The 19,641-nt window shown below is 41.0% G+C and overlaps 1 protein-coding gene across 1 annotated transcript; it reads left to right on the top strand.

Moving 5' to 3' along the window:
* Positions 1–882: 882 nt before the first annotated feature.
* On the top strand, positions 883–1,266 carry LOC122621417 (metallothionein-3). Its single transcript, XM_043799269.1, has 2 exons — positions 883–1,023; positions 1,083–1,266. The coding sequence occupies exons 1-2, from the start codon at positions 999–1,001 to the stop codon at positions 1,187–1,189; spliced, it is 132 nt and encodes a 43-aa protein (XP_043655204.1). The 5' UTR covers positions 883–998; the 3' UTR covers positions 1,190–1,266.
* Positions 1,267–19,641: the final 18,375 nt, after the last annotated feature.

The raw sequence follows: 19,641 nt of genomic DNA, 5'->3' as shown, positions 1-19,641 counted from the left end.
ATAATTTGACCCATCCTGCGACTCTGAGTGCCACAAGCTAGCAAACTCGGCCAAAAAGGAGTCGGGGCTAATTTCTGCATCCGCCCTACGAGATTTTTGTTTGCTGATTGCGACAAGGACAACACGGATGCGGGGGCCATGTTGCGCTAATGTTTCACCCGAGACCGGGGACCCAGGACCCAGGACTCAGAACTCAGAACGCAGAACTGGGTTTCCCAGCACCGAGAAACCGAGAGATAAACAATTAAAAACTTTTGCAATTTGCGGTAATTCCACTCTTAACCCCTTTGGACGCCAAGTGCGCATAACAAGTAGTTGCAGCAAGGGATTGTGGTGCTTTAGTTCACAGAGACAAATTCGGGCTAATACGGAACATGTGTTCTCTAACTTATACGAAACGGTTAAAAGTGCCATTGTTAATAATGCGTAGCACACATACACTTAATAAATCGTAATTTTGGTCTTTAACAGATCTACAAACAACATTGAATAAATAAAACTAAACTAGCATTAGAGCATAGTACAATATTACTATAATAATAGTAATTATCATAATAAAAATGTAAAAATATTTGATAAAGTTAAATATATTTGATAATTTGTAATTACTCAATTTTAACGGCGAGTCTAACAATTCTGAACATTATTAGGTACATTTATTATTTAATTTGTTATGCTTACATTTCCACCGTTTTGCTGTTTTTGTTTCAGCTGACAAGTTTTCTCTAAGTGCATCTGATAAGACGCCCCATTCGATATCTTATCACACTTTTGTACTGCTTGCCTGATAATGCATGGGATCTTAACCCGGGTTGAGTTGGGTGCAACATGTAATTTTGTTGGTTTTGCGCACGTTTTCACTTATCAGTCAGATTAGAGTGCAAAAATTTTCACGCGGCACTTCGTTGCTGATTGGAGCTATATATACCAAAGGCGCGATCAAACTGGCAAAGAGTATTCAGATACTTTCCCAAATCAAAACAAAGTAAACGGTCAAAATGGTTTGCAAAGGCTGCGGAACTAGTAAGTTAAATTGTAGTTGTAAAATAAAGGAAACTAATTGAATAAATCCTAATACCCAGACTGCAAGTGCCAGGACACCAAGTGCGGCGACAATTGTGCCTGCAACCAGGACTGCAAGTGCGTGTGCAAAAACGGGCCCAAGGATCAGTGCTGCAAGACCAAGTAGTCAAGTAGTTTGGGCCGATCGATTGATTGAAAACCAATAAATGAAAGCCCGTGTGGCAGCCTCAAAGCATATCAACATATCAGCGGGCCACTGAGTATTTGTGTCAGAAGCGATATTCGCTTAATTACAATTTGGTGCTCCGCATGTCGAGGACAAATATTTGCCATGGCATTATGGCGTGTGTGGCCCAGAGGCAAAGTCCTCTTATGGCCAAGTGTCACACATTTGGCCAGGGTCGCATCGCAAAATGCGCAATTATTGCATTTGTGGCGCGTGGCAGGCGGCATTGCATGGTTGCAAAATTTATGCGGTCTCATTTGCAGCGACGAGGACACAGCTTGAAATTGTGACACTTGTAAGTGAGCGTGAAATAATTTCGCGCACTAAGTATACGCAACGGGGGCCGACAATAATGCGGCTGCCATTAGGAGTGCAATTGTTTAAGCAATTAATTAGCCCTGTTCACAGCAAAAGTAACCGAAACGGGAACAGGAAGAATGAAAATATGAGGCGTCGGCCACTTAAGGACTTTTTCCAGCCAGATTGCCTTCATAATAAGCGCGGTAAGTGAGTTTGGCGGCGAGGAAAACTCATGTTTCACTCCCAACACAATGAACTTCGGCGGCGGGTTGGGAAAAATTCTAACCGCAAATTGCGGAAACGCCTGTCTGGGCCGTCTGCCTCTCTAATTGTCTGTACATAATTTAGGCAAACATTTTTAATTAAGTGCAATGCTCGACGCACACACAAGTACACGGCTTGGTTTTTAATTCCATCATTAATCTTGCAGGGCCATTGCGAGGTGTGCTCGAGCAATTAGGGTGAGTTCTAGACTTTCGACTTGAACACAATAAACAGTTTCCACTTTTGGCAGGTCCTTTCGCAACATTGTTTACCCCCAGTGGCTTGGTGTTTTGCTGTCTTAATGGTTTTACCCTTTTTAAATGGTTCTATCAACTGGAGCGTCCCATTTGCACTGATGCAAGATGATATACGCCTTTAGTTCGGCCGTAAACCTTAAAGTTCTGCTCCTGCCATACAAGCAGACAAAATCTTAAACAAAGTCGGTTAATTATAAAATTGGCCATATCTAAGGCATGAACTTGTTGAGTTACTTCGCCAAGAGAATGAAAACTTGCACACTTTGGAGCCATCCAGGCTTTCTTATCGCCACGTTTTTGTTTTTCTTGTCTGTGGCACTGGTAAGTTTGCCGCAAAATTGCTTGTTTCCGCTTCCGGCCCCCTTAGCCCTCAACCGCCCCCCCTCCTTCACCCACTGATAGATGCCATTATGACCTACACTTGGCCATAAGTTTTCCCTCTTGGCCGACGACGTCGTCGAGGCTGAAGATGCTGGCAGCAATTAAAGCCAATTATTCTGAAATAATTGTTTTAAGCAGATTTCTCGGGCGGTCCTTTGTTGTTTAATTTTGGATTCTTTTCTTTTTGGTTTTGTTGATTGTGGAATCCCTAGAGCCCCTGATATTGTGTTTTTTGGCTTTTCCGCCTTTTTGGGTTGACACTTGAACGACGAGGTCTTTAAAGCTATCCTCATTTTCAATTTGCAATGCGAAAAGCTCGTTAAAATAATTTGTCACAGTATTCTGTTTAATTAAAAAGTTTCAAATGAATGTGCGATGCCATTAAATGATTCTTTCCAGCTTCTCTCTCTCTCGTATCTGTGTATTTCTGCATGCCTAAAAACAATTAACCCAACTGCAGTGCAATGCAATGCATGTGTATCTGTATCTGTGTGTTGCCGAATTTGTATAGGAAACTCGAAATTTCCATAGTGGGAAATTGCTGGCGAAAAAATGACATCGGGGAAAAAACATTTTAATATTGGTTTACATTTAATATGCTGATGTTTAAGCCTATTAAGAGTGATTAAAAATGGGTTGAAGACATTATCATGCTCAATTTGGTTGCATTATTTACGTATTTAATTCATTACGTAAACATTAAATTGATTTGTATATAATTTACTAATTCACCCATGGTAAGTGTATTTACTATCAGTGATTTTCAAAGATTATAGGGTGATCCTAAAATACCAACTGTTTTGCACGTACATACGAAAAACACAAAATATCTTTGAAACTGATATAGAACGTTTTTTCCTATCAGACCATAGGTATATATATCTATAGACATATATATCTATATTTAGTATTTAACGTTGCTTAGCTGTTTAAGGACTTTCACATAATATTCAAAAGCTACTAGATGTTATTGTGAGTGAGGTTTCTTCTTAAAATAAGATTATAAGAGGGATAATTCAGTTCCACAGCCAAAATGCAATAGCTACTGATGCCCTAAATAATTTGCAGTGTGTGCAACTGCTCTTCTGCATGTGCATTTCTCTACAATTTCATTTGCCAGCCCAAAAAACAGGCACAAAAAATGTCCTATACAAAATTCGTAGCAACAATGTTGAATGTCTCTATGTGTGTGTGTGCGGTTGCTTGTGTGTGCGTGGGTGAGCTGCACAATAAAATTTATTGTTGTAGTAGCAATGTGTAAGCTCTTTGCGTTTTGTGTGTGTGTTTGTCACCCACAATGTCCGTCAGGGGCTTCATTGTTCAGCCACATAATTAATTGTCGTAGTTTTCGGGTGTTAAATAATTAGAAAACAAGTTTTTCGGCTATTAATCACTTGAAGTGCGGCGGAAAAGGGGCTTTCGAAAATATCGCGTTTACGGAGAGAGTGCTTCAATTTAATGGGCCCCGCATACTCGTACAACCTTAAATTAACCTTAACGCCCTATCAATGCGTCTAATGCGTCTAATGCGCTTTCTAAGCTCCAATTGTAACCCATTCTAAATCACAATATAATCCTATAATTTACATAAAACGAAGCCAAATCGCCGGGACAAGCATGCCAAGAAGGTTGTGACCCACACACAAATAGGAGAAAAAACGAAGGAGAATATATATACATAACTTGCTTACGTTCCCCACTCACATACATTGGGCTAACGCAATTTGCCCCACTCAAATATCATTATGTCATAAATTGATGTTGAATCCTTGTTCATTTATGAAATTTTCCCATTTTATTGTGTCGCTGTGTCTGTGAGTGTGTGTGTGTCTGTGTCTGTGTCTGGGTGTGTGTGAGTTCAGAAGTTCGATTTTCCCAAGTGCTGCAAGGGCGCCACGGCAATCTGAGTGCGTGGGTGTGGTGCAGGAATTTAAGTTTTTATGAGTGCCATCAGCATCAGCATTATAGTCATCATTAGCATCGTCATCATTATTCGATTGACCTTTCTAATTGCCAAGGTATCAGGTTTAAAGTGCGTTCGATGAGGGCGCCAGAGATGCAAATTTGCATGGCAAATGTCCTTTAAGCAGACAAAAAGATGATGCTAATGAAACGTCAATTATGTGGAACCGTTTACAAGTAGCAAAGGAAAATGGGAAAGAATCAAATGAGGGTAAGGACTATGGGATACCTATTATTGATTGCTATTTGCCTTACAGTTCAAATCTAAAGATAACAAATTGTTGAAGAATGGCATTTACAAACATTATCACGTTTATTTTCTTTAGATATCAATATGACCAATATCATATGACCATGTGGTTATCTAATTAGATAATTATCTATATTGTAAGCAGAATATACTCCCGTAAACCTAAGTACAGGGGGTATAAAAATGAGCACGTGACCAACTTTGTCATCGCTTGGAGCATATCCAATTTAACCCTCAAATTGCTGCCATTATGACAGCATCAGGAACAGTAGCATCCAAGTGGAGGAGCGACATCGGTGGACCCGCTGAGTTATTAGCGAATCGTGATTGGCATAAATCAATGCAGCGGGGGCGCTGGGGGGTAGGCGGCGGGAGTAGGGAATGCACCTGCCGCAGACACTTTGCCAACTCACTGGCCACTCTTTTAGCCTAATGGGCTTGGAGCCAGTGCGGGATTTATGACTGCCATCCGTCTGCCACTAGCTTCTCCATTCGCGAAGGTCCTGGTCGATTGTCGATGACATTGTTCTGCCACGGGCTCAGCCGTAATCCCACTTACATCAAGATGGATGCCGCTGATGCGCCATTTATGCTGAAATCGAAAGGATATCGATCACATTAGCATAGAATAGAGAATAGAGCGCCTGGCGCATTGCAGATTTGATTTGCATAGAGCTACAGATACTAGATTGTTAAGAAATGCAAATGCCCGCTTGGAATAACTCAGCTAAATATGTTAGTTGGGCCAACGGTCTATTTTCGTACTACGACTACTTTGCTGCTGCTGGCCGCCCACCCGCCGTTTGCACCTCCTGCTTTTTGTATGACGAAACGCTGGACAAAGGATTTAATTAGTTTTTCTTTCATTTGCCATTGGAGCGATTGTGTAATTGCTTTTGAACAGATATCACGACACGCGCGAACATTTCGTGCACGAAACTCGGGCAAAAGCCAAATTGAAAATTAGAGGAAACGCTGCTCTGGCCCGCTGGAAAAAGTGACGACAGGATGCGATGCGATGAGATGGGATGGGATGGGAATCCTTTTTCTCTAATGAAATACTTGTGTCGTGCGCCTGTCGACATTATTAACAGCTTCCGAACTTTTGAATTTACGAACAGTACCGCGCCAAAAAGGGAGCGAAAATGGATTAAAAACTGCAATCGCCAGCGCCAGACTCTCAAAGAGAAAATGTGAAAAGTGTGCTAATTTCCATTGAGAGCTGCACTGGAGCAGCAGCATCACAAAGGCAGCGCATAAAAAGTGTTTAATTCAAATAGTGCACTGCCAGAAAATGGGTTCGTCTTAGAGCAAAGTATGGTTTGAAACTTTAGAGTGCCAGACAATGGCATTCAATGTGATATATCTGCTTTAAACCTTTCTAGTTTCCAATAGTATTAAAGCAAGCCAAATTGATATTCTTAAGAATTCGATTGGAAACCAAACAGTACGTACCTTTAATAATGCAATTAGCCTGTTACCAAAAGTTTTATGACGTACTAAAGCTCTTTATTTGTATGACTACTATAGTACAAGAAATGCATACTTAACTCGGGTAATTAGTGTTCGATTTCTATATTAGTGAATGCAGGACTAATTCTGATTTGTTTTCCAAGTGTGCCTGCTTTTGACCGTGGACGGAAAGTAGCTGCTGTTTGGTTGTTTCCTGTTTGGTTGATTCACGTGCCCCAGCAGGACTCGCATCGAGTTTATTTTTTCCGCAGACTCGGATTTTTCCTCGGATTCGGTGGTGCAAGTGGTTTGTGGTGGGTTGAGGATCGCATCGAATAAGTCGCTGCCTTGGCGACAGGAAGGCAATTTATGTGCTTTGTGTGCATTTTTGTTTGAGTTTGCTATATTTTTTATTGGCAGCACAATTTATTCACGAATATGGTGGCACCAGCCAACAGACCCTCTCTGCCAGAGTGTATGTGATGTTTATTGTATAAAGAATATATGGTATTGCCCCAGCTAGAGAGAAGTGCATTTTTTATGTGCATTTACCCCTAGAGCCGACCCGACGAGTTTGTTTTGAGATTTGATATATGGGGGCGCTGCAGCAGGAGCTAGATTTGATTTTTCGCTAGTAAAAGCATAATACACCAAAATTATGAATATTTGCAGTGGTTTTAAATGAAAATTGGGGTTTTTGCCATATTTCTATCGGAAATAATGTTTTTTGTGTTTCGTATACAAGCTGGCGATACTAAAAAATACCCGCATAGATAAAGAAAAAATTCTACATTTTTAAAAATAAAAGTGTTATAAATAATACAGTAGGATCAGTAGGAACAGTTTTTTATGCTTGATTGATATGCTGCTGCCCGATTTTGTGATTTATTATGTGAGTTATTCCGATTTAAGAACACTTGTCTCTTCAACTAATTTCCACCTGCTGTTTTCCTCTGGACTTCAATCACCTGCTCGGTGCATTACTCCATGCAGTCCCATGAGGAAGCCCGCTGACATTGGGAAGGAATGACTGGAGATCATCAGCAACGTGCATTTTTCATCCGCACCGTTGGCTTATTTTCACTCCGCGTATGAGCAATTTCCGATTGAGCGACAAAAGGCCGTGAAGCGGCTGTATAAATCGCACATTCGATTCACTTTAAAGGGACCCTGCTGACATTCTGATAGCGAGTACCTTCGGCATTTTCCGAAGTCAGCATTCAATACTTGTCCTTTTCTCGTTGGCGGTTGGACCTTTTGGCATTGTTGTGTGCGAAGCTTTTAAAAGTTAATAAATCCTTTTAACTTATTCCATATTTCAATGCCGCTTGTGCGGCGGCTGTGCCCGTGCCTTTTCGCTCTTTCGCTCTTTTGCTCTTTCAGTCGCTTAAATCGAGAAAAATGCCAGCCAACGATGTGAGCTTCCTTTAGCGCTGGGAATCAATGGGATTGCAAATACTGGCTGAATGAAAGCAATTCAGTTTATTGAACAAAATTATTCAAATGTAGTTGTGCTCGCCCGAGATTATGAAGTTGTAGCTATATTGTCAGCTTCATTTGTTCAACTCACAGCGTGGCAAGGCTCCATTCATATCAGTTTGTTGGCACAAACAGGACTCGTCATTAAAGTTTCTATCTATTTCAATTTCTATTTCTATTTCCTTTTCAATTTCAATTTCAGTTTCAGTGAGGCCTAATATAGTAGGCCATATTTGTGGAGGGGAAAACTGGCTGCAGACAGTGGTCCATAATATATCATTGCCATTGTCAAGCTTTGTCTTCCATTTGCGACTTACATTTCCCGCATATTGTGTTATTTTTCCGTTTCTGGCCTTACGTTTTTTGATTTGTTGTGGCAACGAACATTTATATTCCTTCTCGTTGCTCGTTGTGCGGCCTTTTAACGATTCATTTTTTATAAGCGAACGCGCCGACTTACATTTAGCTCGGATTCCTTTCAGAACTGCCCCATCCCATTCAGCCTCCCTATCGCCATGTATTTTTATTATTTATTATCCGTTTTAAATCCCAGCTAAAGATCATTATACACATCAGTGCGTCCGATTGTGAGAATCGCAGCTACTTCTGATTTTCTGATTTTCTGATTTCTTGTTTTCGACGTTTTTCCAGCCTCCTTAGTGGAGTTCCCTACCGCGCGGCCTCTTCCCCAGCAAACTCAGAAATTCCCCCAAACCCCAAACAGTTTGCAAGTTTTCACCAGAATCCCTAGCCAAAAAAGGGGGAAGGACGCACAAGCGCCAAACGAGGCTGGCAGGGAAAACGATTTAACTGAAAATTGAGGTTGAACTTAATCATAAATCAATGCTAATGATGCTAAAATGCTAGAAAATTTCCCAACCATCCGGGGACGCCGTTCGGAGTGGATATCACTGGCCTGGAGATTGGAGGTGGTGGTGGCAAGTCGGAAGCTGGCGAGGATTTGCCGAGCTGGCATTTGCCAAGTAACCGCCCACGTCCTCGTCCTTTGGCCACTTGGCAGATGTCTGACTGTCATTTATTACAATTGCTTTGACTTTTGTTAGTTTGTTGTCGTTGGCGTTTTTTATTATGCATCTCATTGCCGGATATCCAGAATCGCTCTTGGGAATTACTGCCCCGAAAAGTGGGCGCTGTGAAATTAGAATCAGTTTCTTGATATGATATCGCAGTCTCATTTCTGGTGAGGAAATTACCATAGAGGTCTCCCATTAAGTTAAGACCAATACCATATTTTATTATTGGTTAATTAACTGTATGTAATTTATCCGGATTGTAGTAGTTTGCGTAAGTTATTGGTTTTATATATTTATTTTATTATATAAATTAAATGAAACAACGTTGTTCGTGAATAAACAATTAGCACAAGAACTATATTCTTTCCGTTTTGTTTGAAAATATATTTTGATATATTTCTTTTAGGAAATGTACATGTACACCCGATGGAGTCAATTAATACTTGAAGACATAAATAAAAGGGTTTTCTGTTTCTCTAGTTTGGTTCTCTAGTTTGCTATATCCCTTTGAATAAATAATTTGAACGATTGACAATTTCCATTAATGTTGATAATACAAAACGTCAATTCCTTAACTTGCTATTTTCAAAGTAAGTTCCCGTTCCCTGAAGTTTACTACAAGTTGTATCCCAAAACTCTCAAGTTGCCGGGAGTTGAATAACTCGACTCTCAAATTCACTCAACGTCTCGAGAAGTTCTCCCACTCCGGTCTAGCCAATATCCTTCGGCCAATAGCCGTATCCCTTTTAATATACCTTTGGCCAAACAAAGCTCGGGACTGATAGCTCGTTAAAGTGACGCCATAAAGGAGCGCGTAATGTGACGCCCGAGAATTGCAAAATTCATGAAGGCGATGCGAGGAAATTCAGTTTGAGGAATGATAGAGTAAGTTCCACGAAAAACGAGTACTCTTATATTTGGGTATGTGTAATATAAAGTATTATAGTAATTAATAAGCAAAAACTTAACTCTTGAAAGCAGTCATAAATGTTAGTTTTAATACAAACTTAAATAATTCCAAGTTATGGTTATGCAGCTCAGCATCAATTAGCTAGCTGATGTGTTCATAAGAAGGGCATGCTACATGCTGATATATTCAAAGCACTTTAAGTCATTTATATTTCGATAAAAGTGTTTATGCAAATCTTGTAAAACGTAATCGTAAAGCAGACGAAGAACCGCCAACAACACGAAAGCCAATGTCGAAGCCTTAAAGCGCATTAAGAGCGCCACCGGCAGATTGGGGAAAAAACTGAGGGAAAACTGAGGGAAAACCGGCGGAAAATCGCGGGGGATGGCGGGGAAAAGAGTGCGCGAGGAACGGCATCCGAGTTGTAAAAATTGAAATAAATGTATGGTGGGACCCACACCGACATATTGTATGCAAAACGCGGCCGTGTGCGTGTGTATCTGTGGCATAAGTTATGCCTCGCTGGTGGCCAAATGGACAGGGGGTGGTGCCCGGGTCCCGCCCATAACCAAACCCACGCCCCCACCTTCTGACCTCAGGGCCAGCCACAATGGAACCAGACATTTTTGCAAATAGAAAATTGAGTTAGCGGCTCTCGTCCTTCTGAAACACCATCTCCCCGCTCTCCGCTCCACTACCCTTCCCCAAAAAGAAAAACAAATACAAAAACAAATGCGTGAGGTGGCTGAGGTGCGTTGAATTTGTGGAAATTGCCTTTTTACGAGCATATTAGCATGCGTGTGTGAGTCGCGTGTGCACTGGAAAAATAACAATAAAATGCACGGACTTTTCCCTTTCGGCGTTGCGTGTTGTTTTCTGAACTACATAAAAATAAGATTTTGGCTTACTCGAAACTATTGCGTGAGCAGGCTCAGATATGAACCAAATATTTAATTTTCTTTGAAGTCACAAACAAATGGTATTTAAATTCATATTCAATAAATTTTAAAAACGGCATAAAATCCATAGAAGTCTTTTAACTTTCGAGATCGAAACGAATGAACGTTAGATCTCTTATAATAATTTGAAACTTAGGTATTAAATTATGGCCATAATAGGTATACTTTAGTTTTAATATTTTGTATGTTCTGTTTTTTGTTTAAACAAAACTATTTTAAAACGTTCTTATTAAATAACTCAAAGCCGTTAAAAAACTAAATATGAACGAATCTCATAAAAGAAAATACGTTGACTTCATACTATACTTTTTCGGGTAGTCATTTGCATTCGCATGTGTGTAAGAGGGACCACGGCTAATGTGTCCCCGGTGAATGAAGCGGACCCTACAGGCTTCTCCTTCCAACTTCATTTTACCCTCTGGAAGTCTCCTTGTGCCCCAGATAAATCAATTTACTTTCATTTTATTTGTATGCATTAAATTTGTTGAATGCGAGCATGTGGGTATGCGTATTTTGCCTGCATCCGTAAATTCGAAATCATTTTATAAATCTTTTGTCCTTTATTTCACCTTCTGTTCAATTCCAATTTGAATTCTAATTTAGAGCTAGCCCCAAGTTTTTTTTTCTAAAATCGATTTGTATACCCTTATTGGAACATAATTATTTAATTCGAAGAACTCGCTCGGCCAGCGAATCAATTTCATTCGGCCATTTAGGCAAAGCTTTTGTGATCACACGAATTCCTCCCTTTTCACCTGTTTGAGTGATGATGGGAGAGCTAACAAAACATTTTCCAATTCATTGGGTTTTACAGTTGCCATCCATTGGCGTCATCAGTGATTTGGGATTGTTGTCGCCCCTTCTGCCATTTTGCGAGATATCAATGGGGATATCCCGATTTGTACTCTTTGTCACGTACGTGGGTGTGTGAGTGTGTGAGTGTGTGTAGGCGTAAGAGTGTGGCTGAGTGAGTGTGTGTGAGAGACGTCAGCAAATGTCAACATACGATTTGTCAAATTGCTGAGAAATCTATATATATGTGTAAGGCGGCAGCGGCTTCCTGCAGAGTTGGTCGAGCGTAAAAATGAAATTAGATTGACATTTGATACATTTCCTCATTTCCCATTTTTTTCGGATGGATCTTTGTATGCCTAGAAGGAGAGATTTGCCCACAGCGCCCATCCCCAGAAATCGCTGTCACTTTACAATCCCCGGCATTCAGTCAGTGCGAGCCACCTGGGGGAATTTACATACTTATCCGAACAGGCGCCGACACACATGCCCCAATATACAATATACGGCAAGTGCTTGACATGTTTTCGATTTCTCGAATAAACAAAGAGCACAACAAATCACTAAAGCGAAAAGTGTACACCGAAGTGCGAGCGAAAAAACGATAACATGAAAAACAATTTACAATTGACATGTAAATAAGCGCTGGGCAAGGTGGGGCTCTCGGATCCATGGATTTGGTCGCTGCCTGGCAACTCAGCTTGCTTCTAAGTATAGTTCTTTAGGGTTTTAATATTGGCTTGTGTTTCGCAGCTGGCACATCCCGCCATTCTAGCTTTCATAGTTCCGGATATCTCGACGTTCATACGGCCAGACGGACAGACGGACATGGCCAGATCGACTCGGCTTTTGATCCTGATCAAGAACATATGTACTTTATATAGTCGGAAACGCTTCCTGCTGCCTGTTACTCTACGAGTGACGGGTATAATTAGTTCAACAATGTAAAATGGATAATTCCCTAGAGTTAGGCGTCTTTAAGGTTAGCAGTTTCCTTGTTTAAAAAAGTAAATAAACACTGAGGAAACCTTAAATACAACATTTCATTCATCGAAGTGCTCGAGCTAGCTTTAGTTTGAACCGAGCCTGTGTAAAATGTAACATTCAATTTCGACAAACTGTTAAAAGGGAAGATTAAATGGCCTAATAAAATCAATTAAATTGACTAGTGCGCTACAGACATTCATTAAATAAACAGCAGTTGCAGCACGTAAGATAAATATTGGAATTTTAGATAACCTACCATCTTTTTTCCAGATTCTATGTTCGATAGTCAATAGTGTGACAGAGCGGCTAATGAAGCGCTTTGGGAGTCCGCAACACGTTTAGGCACTCAAATATTTATGCGCATCTTTGGCGACATAAAATATTTAGACACATCATCATCATCACCATGCACTCTGTCAACACTTTCGCCACTTTCCGTTCGCCCTGTCGCGCATAAATTTTGACCTTAGCTCGGTTTGGCCCAACTTCCTTTGGCAGCATCAATCTGGGCGGAGGAGCCATTGGCAAAGTGCACCCAGCCACTCCGACCGACACTTCGGATCAGGCCAGTGGATTTTGAATGCTGGCAGTTTGACAGTTTCTTGCCTAAAACCTGCAGCACGCCGCGCTTCATTTTTCTTCATTTAGTCCTGCTGGCTGGCTGGCACAACAGCTTGAGTTCAGGCGCCTCTGATTTATCTGCCAGTCAGCTTATAAATATTTCAAGTCCTTGCATTTTAGTGCACGTGTGCCGCATTATCATCATTGGCCTGGCCAAAAGATCCTGGCCGAGGAGCGTCGGGCATGCTTTTAATATGCAACGAAATTTCCCACAGACACTCTGGCTGAGCTGGTTGATGTTTTTCGCCCTCTAAGACACATGCCAGCTGTTAAAGAGTGCGGGGAAAATGGCTGCATTTTATGCACTTTCAGCCATGCCACACAGGAAATAATAAGGATGCTCAACCCCTAGAACCATCTTAAAACACTATTTCACGTTGACTACACAGAACTGGGAAGATGCTTAAAAGTATGCAGTGAATTATCAACTTGGTATATTGTTTCATACAGATGGATTACTTTTAGTCTTTAAATTATTTTGTTTAAATTACGAAACCAAACAAATCCTATTTTAAATCAATTTAGACCTATAACAAATATTTAACATAAGTATGATTTTAATTGAAATCCAGTCACTCAAGAATTTATTCCGGTGCAGTGATTCTGGGTAGAGGCCACTCCATCAGGACTTAAATTTTATCTGTAGCTGGTTCTAGCTTTGATTGTTTTGTGAATGGTTCATTATTTGCATTTATCTCGGTGGGTGGCACTTTATTGCCATCGCAAAGGTGACTTAAACTAATTAAAATATTCCTCAAAGCCAAAGCATCTTTAAAATGCCATCAACAACATATTGCCATGCGTGTGTGTGAGTGTGTGTTCTGAGTCCTGGCAAGTTTACTTTATGGTTGAGGTAATTTAAAGGCGCACAGACACAGACACAGGCACAGGCACACAACGTGGGCAATATTAACTAACGCACACACGTACGAACTAAATGAAATTCATGGCATATGTGCGTGCGTTCCATGCGTGTGAGTATTTGTGAGAGTGAGTGCGAGTGTGTGCGTGTGTGTGTGTGTGTGTGGGCTATGCTGGTGTGAAGCGACATGCATGGCATGGTGATAGTATCTCTGGCCAGCTTCCTTCGTGGTTCTAACAGCCAACAGCTACTTTTGCCTGGCAGTAACCAAGCCACCGTGCCAGAAAGTGGTTTCCCTTCTGGTTGCCCCGCCCTCTCCCTCCTTTTTTAGTTAAAAATTTTGTAGGAATTCCTCTGTTGCTGCAGGCCAAATGAGATTTAAAGATGGGATAAGGCTGGGAGACACATACAATTATGGCACTTTGTGCACTAAGTTTCAACCACACACACTTGGCCCGGTTTGCTTTTCGCCTGTTTTTTTTTTGCACTTTACTGGTCTGACTTTTTAGCATATTTCCCTTAGCATATTTTTATTTGTAGCATTTATAAGTGAATAAATGCGCGCATTTAAATGCCACTTTCTGGCTCCGTCCAGCCAGGATTTTATTCTGGCCTGGGAATCATCGAGGCTCATTACGTATGCAGTGGAAATTTTTTGTGCTCAACATTTTATGCACGTCTTCCCAATTTATAAATCATTTTTGTTTGCCTGTTTGCATTTAGCCTGTTTGCTGCCGTCTGTGTGTTTGGTCTTGGACGTGGTCGGCTACGTGGCGTATACGTAATCCCGCTTTTCACTTGCATATGCTCGCTTAGTTTTACTCTGGGCCTCTTCCAGGCCCCCCTACTCACTCATCGGGCCTATACATTATGATTTATTTTAATCATGATGCTAAATGATTTTTTCAGGGATCATCTTTCACTTTTATGACCTCTGACAAAATTATTTTCCTTCTTATTCCCAGGTCTGTAATATCAATAAAACTCATGCACTAATAAATCATAACGGGAGCGGCTTATTAGCATGCATAGCTCGGCAAGACAAAGGTGAATCTGTTGGATACGCACTTAAAAACACAGATACAACACGAATTGAAATGCTACTTAGTGGGTTGAGAAGACGGTCGGTTTATATTTTGACGAGTTTCGGCCAGACTAAAAGCATTTCCGTGTCTCAGTATTAGATTTTCGTGTTATTTTATTGAATTGTTCGTTTCTTTTGTACGAAAGAAGATTTCTCTGCAGTGGCAACACATCCCTCAAATATAATGCTGCCCCTCATCGTGGCTCATTCGCCCGGCAAATGACCCGCATATGTCTCTCCGGACCGCTGGACTCGGACGCAATGTCCGTCTTGAAGGACATCGCATAACACGCAACACTTGAGCAGATACATCCGACTGGATTTCAATCTAGTGTGAATATGGATGGCCGGCCTGAACAGCTGGCAATGGGGATGGTGGAGAGGTGGAGAGGTGCTTCAGTGGTGTTCCAATGCTGTTTCGGTGGTGCCACAAGTGCGCTTGTTGTCCGCTTGTTGCGCACTGAATTATTTATTAGGCATGTGTTCTCCTGTTTTTGCACTAAGTGTCATTTTGTTGGCCAACAGAATTTGCCTTGTTCCGTTCGGGTTTTGTGTCTGTCCCTCAAATATTCTAATTCCCCACCCCTGACCGGCAGGCAAAGTGTGTCAAAGTGCTTGAATATTTTATGATGCCCACAAATAAAATAAGAAAGGAAGAGAGCATCAGGATCAGCAAGGCGAAGTGTACGAGCGAATAAAAAAATTGATTTAAAGTTGAGCTCTGCTGGCCGTAATTAAACCGAAGATTTGCATAATTTCATTTGCGCCGAAAAAGCAGCAGGCGAAACTTAAATGGAGTGAGGAATGTAATAAACTAGCAACAGAAACCCAGTTCCTTGACTTTTGTTTTGCCAATTCTGTTCCTCCTTCGATCGTAGTCGGTCGTAGTCGACCAAAAATCGAATAAAAAACACATTCCCAAAGTTGCCAGAAAAAATGTGCAAAATTTGCACTCCTCCAAGATTTCATATTTGAGCTCTGGCTCGAACCGAAGCCCAGGCACAGGAATGCAATCAATTTGCAAATTTTCGCTACTTTGCCGCGTTTGCAATGCTCGAGTATTTGGCTCCTTAGCAGTTTTTGCTTACATTCATACGTATGTATGTATGTATGTATATAGGATCCTGCATATACTTTTTGTTCCATTCCGCCTCTATTATTTTCCCCATCGCATTGCCATCTATTTTGTGTTATTTCTGTACTTGGCTGCTTGTCTGGCGCCCATCGAACGCTCAGCCTGAGCCTGTCTATCTGTCTTTGGGGATGCACTGGGGAAAATATCGTCAAAGTCGTTCATTGACTGCCCATTCTTCTATATCTAAATACCCTTATCACGGGTAAAAAGAAAGACCTGATAACAGAAGCTTCAGCTGTAAATAGCTTGCATTTAAAATCATTGTGATATAGGCTTAGAAAAGATGAAGAGTAGTTCGATGTTTTGATACTATGCCTATTTCATACAAATGATATAGTCATGGGACTTAAATATACTTTTTTTGTTTCCCCGTTCGTTACAATGGCAAGAATAATTTATTTTCAGTGCACGCTATTCCAATTCTTTTTGTGCAGCCCTGCTGCTTGTTCCTTGGGGAAGCGCGTTATGCAAATGCAGCTCCTCTGAGTCCTGGCCATGTTTTGTTGTACTCGCCCGGGCCAAAGGTGCTGGTTCGCTGGCTTTTTGGCAAATGGCGTAAAAATAGTTCACAGTCCGCCGGAGCAATCGAAGCCATCAAAAAGGGCTCACTGATCACTGCGTGGAGTGAAGGAGTGGCGAGAGAGTGGATGGAAATGCACTAATGAAAACTAGAACTGGGATTTCGCACTTCCCTGGAATACCTCTATATGCATGGCTTCTTTTTCTCCGACTCGTGCATTTTTTGCTTACATTTGCCATGTGCCATGTGTAAAATCGACAAATAATGGATGCCTCTGCTGGCAAAGCGCATTTGAATATCAATTCAATTGAATTCTTTGTGCTGTGGCTGAGGCTGAGGCTGCTTCAGAAGCTGAAGCTGATGCTGAAGCTCGCGCTGAGGCGTCTCCAGCTGAGGATGCTCTGGTGCATATTTCCTTGCGGCCGGGTTCTTCCCTCGACATCCTGGCAATATACATTCCCCACAGCGTTATGCAAAGGAATTCGTAATGTGGCAATGGCAGTGCGATAGTGTGTGGTGTGAGTGAGCTCGCTACCTTATGTGCAATAAATTGCAGCGGAAAATGCTGAATACTTTAGGCCATGTCGCCAGGAATTTCGGCTTTACATTAAATCAATCCTTTTTTGGCTGTCCGATGGCAGACAATCAATGAAATATTTTATTCGGTTTAAAATCATAACTAAAAACGCAAAATTAAAAAAAAATTAATACAAATTGTTGGTGTAGGAATTGTAATTAAATTTGCAATTACAGTTTGAAATTCCTTTAGGAAATATCTTCAAAAGAATTCAAAACAATTTTTTTTGCCAATGGTATTGTATAAATGTCCTACAATAATTGAAAAAAAAAAACCGTTTGTTTAGAATTAAATTGCATTTTTTTCCCTTGTTGGTTAAAGCTTTTCAAGTGTTCTACTGAACGAAGATATAAAATTGCCATTAATTAGCCTATTTCCAATCAACACACTGCACTCAGTTCCGTTTAAGCCTTCTATTTCAACAAATACATGTATATTCGAAATAAATTATTCTGCTCATTCATCAGCATTTTGCGCTGTTATAAACACGTTTTTAATTAAAATTGCAAAAACAGGCGGAACGTAGATGCGGCAATAAAGTCAAACGGCAAACATGTGTGTGAGTGAGTGGGAGCTGTGCTGGGGGAAATTATGATGGCAGCAACTTCAATTAGCACAAAATAAAAGGCAATTCCAAGTAGAACAAAGCCAGCAGCGGCAACAAAGTCACAAACAGACAGAGGCCCACTTTTTCCACCAGAAAGAGACGGGCTAACTGGAGCGAAAGAGAGGGCGCTACTGGAGCTCGCAAGAGGCGCAACAGTTTTAGCAATAAAATGGCAACCACGTAATCATCGCCGCCTGATAAATGTGCGTGCTACAACAGCCGTGACTACTCCTGTACAGTGAGAAAAATAGAGCGGCTTACATACTTACTCAGAACTTATTTACCTTAACATTCTTCCAACAAGCTATATTTCCATTACATTTTATATAAGAACTGAATAGTCAAACAATCAGCACCTTTAATTAAAACTAGTTTTATTAGTCTTAAAATAGAGTTGTAAACCGCTTTTATATAGTCATCGTTAAAAGAAAAAATTAATTCATTTTTATCAAGCATTCTTTCACTTTATTTCCAGTTTGGTAATAGGTTTTTAAACGTATTTTCTTATTGTGCCTTTTAACCAGCAATACATGGCTCACTTCATCGACCTTCAGCATTTGCACCATATTAATGAACTGGCAATCCCGCATCGCGTATCCGCCTCGTGCCCGCTTTCATTACGATTCATTCGCAGTTTTGCTATTCAGGGATCGTTCGTCCTGTGGATGCTATATAAAATGCGAAATAAATACATATGCTCGTGAGGGGCTTTGTATAAAAGCATTGCCACTTAGCGGCAGCAGGTTATACAAATTGAATCAAAAAGAAATTGTTTACAATTTATGCCGGCTTTGAAAACACGTTCAGCGCGGTGAGAATGAATTGCGAATCCTATTTAAATGGATGTCGCAAAGCAGCATGGGTGATTGTGTGGAAATTCGCAAAGTTCAACCCCTCACGTGCCATGAATGAATTTGTAGTGAGTGTGTGAGTTTCAGCCAAGGCATCCCGAATTGTCCTCACGTCTAGACATAATTTCTTCAATCATTTATTACCTAATTAAGTGGAAGTGGAAGTATAAATGCCAAACTCAGCATGCCAGTGGGCGTGGCGGGTCAGAAGGGGCTGGAAAGCCAGAAGGAGGTCGTGTTATTTTCGTTCGCTTCTGGGCCACCGCCTTTTGTATGCGAATTAACTGGCAAAATTCCAATGATTGACCTTACTCTTTGTTGTTCGAGTACGCGCGCGTGTGTGTGTTTGTATGCTTGTGCTTTGGTAGATGTATGTATGTGTATGTGGACGTGGATGTGCCGATGCTTGTGGGTGTGTGGAGTGCAGTCGAGTGGTTCCCAGGGAACTTGAGCTTAAGCCATGAAACGGCGTTGCCTTGAGCAAGTGTCTTTGTCTTCGGCTCATCTTTTGTTCCATGGCCCCACATTCAAAAGCATTGTGTGCGGTTGGCTTTTCTTTTCAGCCAGTTCGTTTTGCTTTCCTACTGCCGCCTTTTTGCCCTTGTTTACCCTGCTTTTTTACCGAGTGTTCAGGTCTTCTTCATATTGCGCTGTCTTTGTTGTTTACCGCCTCTGTTTCCTCTGCCATTCCTTTCAATTCCAGCACTCCCTTGTCGTCCATTGTGTGCTGGCTTTGTTCGATGGCTTCGATAGTGTCACATACTTAGTTGCCGATCGCTGGGAGCCTTTTGGGGGTCAATAATGAAGTGCACATCGAGAGCCATGTGGCCCAGAAATGAGAACGGAAAAGAGTAACAGATACCAAATCCTTTAGTTGCCTACATGTGTATAAGCCGATCTAAGCCGAATTCCCTTTTTAAAGAGTGTATTGCCTACCCAATTACTTTGTGTATTCTAAAGTAATTATGATAATGCATACTTATCTATAACTATTATAGAGTTATCTCTTCGAACAGAACTTACCAAAACAGCAATTGCAGCTCACCAAATAAAAATACACCCAATATTTACTTTCTATATTTTGTGGTTTTCTTTATTTTTTCGCATT

This window comes from Drosophila teissieri, chromosome 3R (assembly GCF_016746235.2).
Source record: "Drosophila teissieri strain GT53w chromosome 3R, Prin_Dtei_1.1, whole genome shotgun sequence".
Lineage (NCBI taxonomy): Eukaryota > Metazoa > Arthropoda > Insecta > Diptera > Drosophilidae > Drosophila > Drosophila teissieri.
The sequence above is the reverse complement of the archived record's forward strand: the minus strand, read 5'-3'. Positions and strand labels throughout refer to the sequence as shown.

Bases quoted from the DNA above. Each gene is read 5' to 3' on its own strand.
- LOC122621417 (XM_043799269.1), top strand. From the start codon at position 999: ATGGTTTGCAAAGGCTGCGGAACTA. The intron at 1,024-1,082 runs GTAAGTTAAATT...CCTAATACCCAG, and splicing joins TTGCAAAGGCTGCGGAACTA to ACTGCAAGTGCCAGGACACC.